The 8,559-nt window shown below is 35.2% G+C and overlaps 1 protein-coding gene across 1 annotated transcript; it reads right to left on the reverse strand.

Annotated features, from left to right (window-relative positions):
• Positions 1-1,332: 1,332 nt before the first annotated feature.
• LOC121244446 (proteasome subunit alpha type-1-A-like) lies at positions 1,333-5,447 on the reverse strand. The gene is made up of 2 exons (XM_041142519.1): positions 4,974-5,447; positions 1,333-2,055 (listed from the first exon to the last, which is right to left on the reverse strand). The coding sequence occupies exons 1-2, from the start codon at positions 5,322-5,324 to the stop codon at positions 1,543-1,545; spliced, it is 864 nt and encodes a 287-aa protein (XP_040998453.1). The 5' UTR covers positions 5,325-5,447; the 3' UTR covers positions 1,333-1,542.
• Positions 5,448-8,559: the final 3,112 nt, after the last annotated feature.

Raw genomic sequence — 8,559 nt, forward strand, 5'->3', positions numbered from 1 at the left:
ATTTAAAACTTTGATAGTCGCATCACACCACACAATTTTTTTTTTGTTTTTTTTGTTTTTTTTTTTACCGCAACTCACTCATGTGCTGCGGCTATGGGCTAATACAAATAATTTTTTTTTTTTTTATGTACCGCATCACCTATTATTTTAATTAATATTATCATTTAAATAATATTAAGTCTTCATACCATTTTATTATTGGTCATTTGGTTTTTTAATGACTATATTTTTATTGGCTGATTACTTCCCTTGTAGTAGTTGATTACTTCCCATTACCAAGTAATGATTTATACAAATCTCAACTATATAAGCTTCATGCAAGTCCTTTAAAAAAAGAAAAATCTCACCGTATAAAAAAATAAAAATAATTTTTTTCATACTCACATTTTTTATAAAGAGTCTGCACCAATATATGATGTATATAATTTGAGTAATTCTACATATAATCGTGAAGTGCATAAACGCCGCGTAATCACTTTAAAAAAAAGTAGAGCCTACTATTAAAAAATTAATTTTTTTATGTAGATCTTAAATTTTATTCATTTTTTTCAAAACGATTACATCACAATTATACAATTCACGGTTGCCAACATGTAATTAAGTGATAGATAGTTTCAGATTTCAAAAGTTCATAACGCTTTATATTATTTCTCCAACAACACGTAGTAAGTTGAGATAAAATAAGTTGAGAAAAAAATTGAAAGTTAAATAAAATATTATTAGAATATTATTTTTTAATATTATTATTATTTTAGAAATTAAAAATATTAAATTATTTATTATATTTTGTATAATAATTTGAAATAATTAAATAAAATGAGTTTAGATAAGTTAGGAGACTTTTATATCTAATCCGGTCCTTCATCTTCCTTGTCTGTATCTTATTCATTACAACTAGTACTAGGAATTTTGTAATTAAATTATAAGCAGAATTAAAATTTAATAATCCATAATCTCATTTTATTATATCATTAAATGAAAATTATTTCCATAAAGCCACGTCATTTCTTCAACTTTATTATTTTTTATACATCTCTCTCGATATCGGAAAAATGCGCACTAAGGAGGCTCGATATCGGAATTTGTGTTTCCATTGCGATGGGCTGGAATTACTGTCATGGAACGAACCAATAAACTAACTTCCTGTGTAGCAGAAGAGGTATTGTGATGCCCAAATGCATCAACACGCACACAAAAAATGTAAAGACAGATTAGGAGAGGAGATGTCGAGACGCATCAAACCAGGCCGAAAGAAAAACAAGTGAGAGAGGGCCTCTTGGCACATGCACAGCACCCGCAAAGAGTTTAGCAGCCATCCCATTACACAAACAGTAGCAAAATATAACCAGGTTGAATGTCATCACAAATTCATGCTGTCTGAGGTATGATTGTAAAGATGATGCTAGCATTAAAATGTATGGTTCACCAGGGGCTAGCATTAAAAAGTATGTTTGCACTGATGAGGGAAAGATAATTTTTGATAAACATGCCAGAAAACCTCATCTGAAGACAAAAGAGTGGAGATATCTCATTCTTGCATCGTCAAATATCCATTGGAGCTGCACCTTGTTCAGCTGCAGGACCCGGCTCAGCACCTCCACCCTGTTCTGCTGCACCACCCTCGTCAGCGTCAGCAGCAGCAGCAGCAGCAGCATCAGCATCCGGCTCAGCAGCAGGAGTCTCTTCCTCACCTACAAGCTCAAATTTATCAATCAATTGTTGTACAGTTTCCTGATCCAATATTTGGAATGGTTCTCCAACTCCTAGCACAGCAACTGTGCATATGGAGCTTCTGAGCTTCTCTCCCTGCAAAGTTTCCCTCGTTGCAATAAGTGCATCTCTGATCAGATCTTCCCGGGAAGAGTCCACGAAGTTTTCAAATCTGCGTTCCAAGTATGTTTTGGCAGCTTGTGAACGGGACCCAATAGCAAAGGCTTGGTACTCAAAGTAGTTACCACTTGGGCAGTTGTAATAAAGGTGAGCTCCAGATTCATCCAAGCCGCCTACCAGCAGACCAACACCAAAGGGCCGCTTCCATGAGCGTTGTGTGCAGACCTGCCACCCAAAAGTATGTTGTAACTCAAAATAAGGAAATAGCTTCTCTTGCTGCAATCATGGAACATAAATTTCTTTTTCTTAAGATATAACCCACAGACACATGGTCAATATGATTAAAAGAATAAATAGCTAACCTTTCAGGTAAACAAATGGTAGAGACCCCAACAAGATCAGTTTTCCAGCAAAAAATAAAATCAATAGTGGTTTTACTTAACTGTGGTGGATTCCAGAGACTAAACAGAACATTAAGCACAGTTGGCAACAAAAGATAAACCATAAGTCTAAGTTCCAAACCCCAAACAAACTGAAATATATCTCTAAAAATAAGCGAAGAAAAATAGAGAACTACAACAACCACAAAGAGATTTCACATAAGTAAACTAATAAACTGACATGGCTTAAGGTAATACGTTAGATCTACTTTACAATATAAGTAATTTTACAATCTCTGACGTATCATATCAAACCACGTCAATTTGTGAATTTACTTTTATGAAATCCCTTTGTAACTAAAGCATCTCTCTTCAAATGTTGACAAGATTTTTCTAAGACCACATTAAAAAGTGTCTTCAGAAACTTCCAACTCATTTCACCAAGTTCAATAACACACACACACACACACACACACATGAAGATAACTTGGACACCCAGGGGCAAATCACAGGGCAAAGAATCACCTTCAACACTACAATCATTGGGGACAAGCAAATATGTGAACTGATTAAAACTCCCATTAGTTCAAAGCCACTCATATGATTGTTACTCCTCACTTATCAAAAAAATGATTGTGAATATGCCATAACCATTTTTGACTCTAGAGCCCAATAAATTAGAAAAAAGATATGAACAAACATTTCAGAAACCTTTTCTTGTAAAGAATGCGGAAATATGTATATCATGGTGGAAGGAGAGTTTGTCTTAAGATGCAACTAAACGATAACTCTATGTAGATAGGTGTGTGTCCTCACATTTTATTTTATTTTTATAAGTAGGCGTGTGTCCTCACGTGTATGCAGGTTCGTGTATGGGTGTGGAAAGAGAGAGAGAGAGCCCTTAGAACGTATGGCATAACCACATAACAGCTGATTCAAATACTGATACTATGTGCCCATATAAAATATTTCAATTACTAATAAAAAAGACAGCGCATATGCTCATATAATATGTGCAACAAACGTAACAAACTTTTAGGAAAAAAAAAAAAAAAAAACTAAGAAATGAGACAAGGCATGCGTACCAAACCCAGGGCAAACACTAAGAAAAAGATAGTGCATATGCACATATGATCGCGTGATTCTTTAATGTATACAAACGCATTTCCCAACTTCAAAAAAAATGGTGTACCCCTGAAATTTAATAGAAACCAAAAAAATCATGTGCAAGGCTAGAGAACAGATACTGACTAGAAAAGAGAGAAAAATACAGGAACTTCTGCAAATGAATCAAGGGAATGAGATGAAATTATGGGAATTTCGAACCTCCTTAAGAGGAATTTCAAAATGGTTTTCATCTACCCAACTAAATATAGCACAAGCCTGAACTTCATTCCTCTACCTGACGTCCAGATCCCAACAAAGTGTCCACTCCATGGTCATTATACGTACCACTTCGCAAATAAACCATAGTTGAACTATAATCATACTTTCTGAATGCCCCCAGCATGTCAAGACTTCTTTTCTTTGTTCTCTCTCTCTCTCTCTCTCTCTCTCTCTCTCTCTCTCTCTCTCTCTCAATATATATATATATATATATAATTTAGCCCCATCTCCTCCATTTAAAAAAAAAATAACTTCAACAAGCTACTAAGATCACATTGAGCTGGAGGGGGAAAAAAGAACCGTAACAAGGTGGTACTTTTGTAATATATTCTCATTTTTCCTAAAATATCTCAGCTTAGAGGATCTCTAGTGAATTAATAAACATAAAATGGGTTCGGCCCTTGTGGAACCTGTTAGTTCACCAGTCCATAGAAATTGTGAACCTAAATACATAACTAAGAGAAGTTATAGCAATAAACAAAAACCAGCCAGCCTGGGGAAAGTCACGCTGCCAACAGAACTCACCACACGTAAACCAATGTAGGTTCATTACCAACATACTGGGAGCAGGTTGTGGTTTAGATACAGCCAACCCTGGCTTCAGAATTAACTAAGCAAAATGCTCAAATACTGGAAGTCAATAAATTCTATGAAAAACATACATGTTTTGATGACTATATCACCGAGTCTTTAATTAAAAGCAGTTGTAAAAGTTGCTTGAAAACGGTTAAATCATTATCTACCAAATATTATCTGCCGACCTCCTTTGATTAGAGCAGAATATTACTCGGAGGTAGACAGCTACACAGTTTGCGAAACATAAAAAACACATTCAGACTGGTGAATTCCATGCTTGATGTAGCCTCTGACAGTATAGACAAAGTACGCATCTCCACCAAACCTAAGATGCAGTTAAATACCAAGGCAGTTAACAAACCAAGAGAGATCATTGCCTACCTTCCATTAAAATTTCCACTCCTAACATAAATCCAAAACCCTAACATGTGTAGCCCAATTAGTCATCGACTAGAAAGATTTAACATTGTATTACGCCCAAGAGCAGCCAAAACTCACAGTCAAAGGAGCCTGTCAAAGGAGCCATCGTTTAAGGTTTCTAGAGGCAAAAAAAAAAAAAAAAAAAAAAAAATGATAAAAAAAGATACAAACGAACTCAAGATCTTCCTATCCTTTCATTTCCTTATTTCCACCAGAAATCGGAAGACCGGTAACAATGACTAAAACCCTAAACCCACGCAATCCCACGATCCAACAAACCCAACTCCCCGAACACACCGGAATCAAAATAAGCAACACTCCCAATCACCTCAAGTAACAATTCAGAATTGATAGGGTTTGGGGCTTTGATTTATAACGGACCTGGGCCTTATCCGCGAGCTGAACAACGAGACGACCCACCGGGAGGGGCGATTCGTATGTGAAACTGTGATTAATGCACTCGGATCGCATGTAGCGGGAGAGGACACGGCCGTCTGCGGTGAGTCCAGCAATGGCAACGCCGATGTGGTCGTCGACCTTAAAGATCTTCTTCTGGTGAGAGGAGAGCTCGGAGTTAGCCTTGTTGACGCAGGCCAGGACGACGTGGGTCTTGGATCGGAGCCCAATGGCCGCCGACCCTTGCTTCACTGCCTCCATCGCGTACTCCACCTGGAACAGCCGCCCCGCCGGGCTCCATGTCGTCACATCCGTGTCATACTGATTCCGAAACATCCTTTTCCTACGGCGTCCGTTCGCCCTCTGCTTCTTTAACCCTGTTGTCTTATAGGGGCTTTCTTCTTGTTCAAGACAATACGAGAGAGCAGAAGGAAAAGCACCAGTAAGGTCTTGACTACGAACGTATGTTAATGTCTTTCGACGTTGTACATGGGCCGACATCCGACGCCCAATAATTGGCCCAATGATATTTTAAATTTATTTTACCATAATAATATATACAAGCCAACTCTAGGGTGTGTTTGGCAAGTGAGAGTATTTAAGATATTCTCACTATTATTCTTTACTTTATTATTATTTTTTACCTATTTTTCTACTATTCATTACTTTTCACCTACTTTTTAATATTTTATTATTACTTTTTCATTACTTTTTCACTACTATTCACAAACATTCTCAATACTTCTCAGGTATTCTCATTATCCAAACGTAGCCTTAAATGCACAATTTTCAAGCAAGTTTTTTTTAATTAATTTATTTATTTATAAAAAAGTGAATTTCATTACGGAAAAGTAAAAAATATTTACTATTTCTTGTCATGTAATACTTAATTCTATCAATACATAGAATAAATCAAATTTAACAATCTACCATCACGCAGGTTCAAGGTGACTCCAACGTCTTGAAAAGAAATAGATAGTTAGTTATTATATATTTTTATGGTTTTTTTTAATTAACTGTTAATATGATTTCGCTCATATGGCTTAATTAGAAAAATGATGATCATGAAAATTTATCCCTCATTCATGTGTACGCTACGACTCGTACTAATGCCAACTACAAATAGGTTGATCCGGTAGCCAGAGAGAATTACGTAATTTAAATTCACTTTTTAAAACATTATGTCATTATAGATATCATTTGTTTTGCAAATTTTTTTACTATTGTTTTTCTACTCGTTGCATTTTTTGTAATTATTGTACGAGAAAATGATTGAGTTGTAGGCTATTTATGGAGAATTGTCTTCCAGTGACATCAACATATTTACCTAGGTCATCGGGACCAAATATGGTTTGTTGAGTGGGCTCAAACATTTCTTCAAGTGTGTCAGCGCATTCGCCACGGCATCAGATTCAGGAGTGAATAATCTTACCAAAGATTTGGATGACGTGCGCCAATAGATTAGCAAATGAAGGCAATACAACAAGAACTGGAAGTTTTTTGTCTCGATAGTCAGAGTTGGAAACGTGTTTGCTGAGAAGCAAAAAGAACAGAATGAAAGAACACACAGTGAAGCACAAGAACAAATATAGAAAAAGATGTTGGTCCAGATGGAACATATGATTTCACTGCAACACGATCGCAGTGGTAAAAAAGAAAGAAAGAGGAAATGAACTAAAATCTATGTTTGAAATAATGCACATAATGGATCAAATTTAACAATCCACCATTGCGCTGGTACAAGACCATTCTAACGTCTCGCAAAGAAAATTAGTGTTATATCTTTTTATGGTTTTCTTTAATTTAGTACTAATATGATTTTGCAAATGTGACTTCAATAAAAACGCGACTATCCTGAAAATTTCTCACTTATTCATGTGTATGCAATGACCCATATTGAAGCTAACTGCGAATGGGTTGATCTTGTAGCCAGAGAGAATCATACAAGTTAAATTTAGTTTCAAAAACATTATGATGTTATAGGCATCATTTGCTCTGCAGGTGTTTCTACGATTTTTTTTTTATTGATTGTAGTTTTTATAATTCTTGTAGGAGAAAATGATTGAGCTACAGTCTACTTTTGAAGAATCGCCTTTCAGTGACATCAACATATTTACCCAGGTCATTCTAACCAAGTTTGGTTTGGTCAGAGGGTTCGGATGTTCTTTAAAGCATGTCAGTTCATCCTCCACGGCATCGGGTTTGGGAGTGAATAATTTTACCAAAGATTTAGTCATTGCGTTCCTAGAAATTAAACAAATGAAAGCAAGACAACAAGAGTTAGAAGATCTTTTGTGTCGATAGTTAGAGTTGGAGACGTGTTGGTGGAGAAGCAAAGAAAGCATGAGGAAAGAATATGCATTGAAGTGCGAGAACAAATAAAAAGAAAGATGATGGTCTAGATGGAAATCGTGATGTCACTGCAACAGGATCACGGTGGTTAGAAAAATAAGAAGAAATGAACTTTAATCTACGTTTGAAACAATGCACAAAATGGATCAAATTTGACAATTCACCATCACGCAAGTTTAAGGTCATTCTAATGTCTTGTAGAGAAAATGGTAACTAGTTATTATATCTTTCTATGGTTTTCTTTAATTAAGTGTTAATACTAATGTGGCTTAGTTAGAAATGCGACCATCCAGAAAATTTCTCACTTATTCATGTGCATACTACAATCCCTAATGATGCCACCTGCGAGTGGGTTGATCTCATAGGTAGAGAAAATTACGTAAGTTAAATTTAGTTTTCAAAGCATTATGTCACAATAGACATCATTTGTTCTGCAAGTTTTTCTATTATTTTTTTTTTACTAATTGTAGTTTTTGTAATTCTTGCAAGAGAAAATGATTGTGCTACAGTCTGCTTCTTAAGATTCATCTCTGAGTGACATCGACTTATTTACCTAAGTCCTCGGGACCAAGTTTGGTTTGGTGAGAGGGCTCGGATGTTATTTTAAGCGTGTCGGTTCATCCTCCACAACATCGTATTCAGAAGTGATTAATCCTACCAAAGATTTGGACGTCGTGCGCCAAGAGATTGAGCAAATGAATGCAAGACAGTAAGGGTTGGAAGATCTCCTATCTCTACAGTTAGAGTTGGAGAAGCATTTGCTGGAACAACAAAAAGAGTAGGAGAAAAGAATACGCATTGAAATGCAAGAACAAATGCAGAGAGATATGGTGGTCTAGATGAAACGTGTGATGTCACTACATCAGGATCGTGGTGGTCGAAAAAATAAGAAGATATGAAATTTAATATATTTTTGAAAGAATTTTCATCTGATTTTATTTTGAAGCATCAGTCTCTAAAACTTCATTTATTTTTGCAGATGACACAAGATGAGATGAGATAAGTTAAGATTAAAATTAAAAATTAAATAAAATATTGTTAAAATATATTTTTTTAATATTATTTTTGTTGTAGAATTTGAAAAAGTTGAATTGTTTATTTTATTTTGTGTGAAAATTTGAAAAAATTGTAATGATTAGATAATTTGAAAGGAGTTGCAAAAATTTATAAAACAATTTTTATAAATTGTCTATTATTTGTGCATGATACAATTTGGATA

The sequence above is a fragment of the Juglans microcarpa x Juglans regia genome, chromosome 8S, assembly GCF_004785595.1.
Source record: "Juglans microcarpa x Juglans regia isolate MS1-56 chromosome 8S, Jm3101_v1.0, whole genome shotgun sequence".
Lineage (NCBI taxonomy): Eukaryota > Viridiplantae > Streptophyta > Magnoliopsida > Fagales > Juglandaceae > Juglans > Juglans microcarpa x Juglans regia.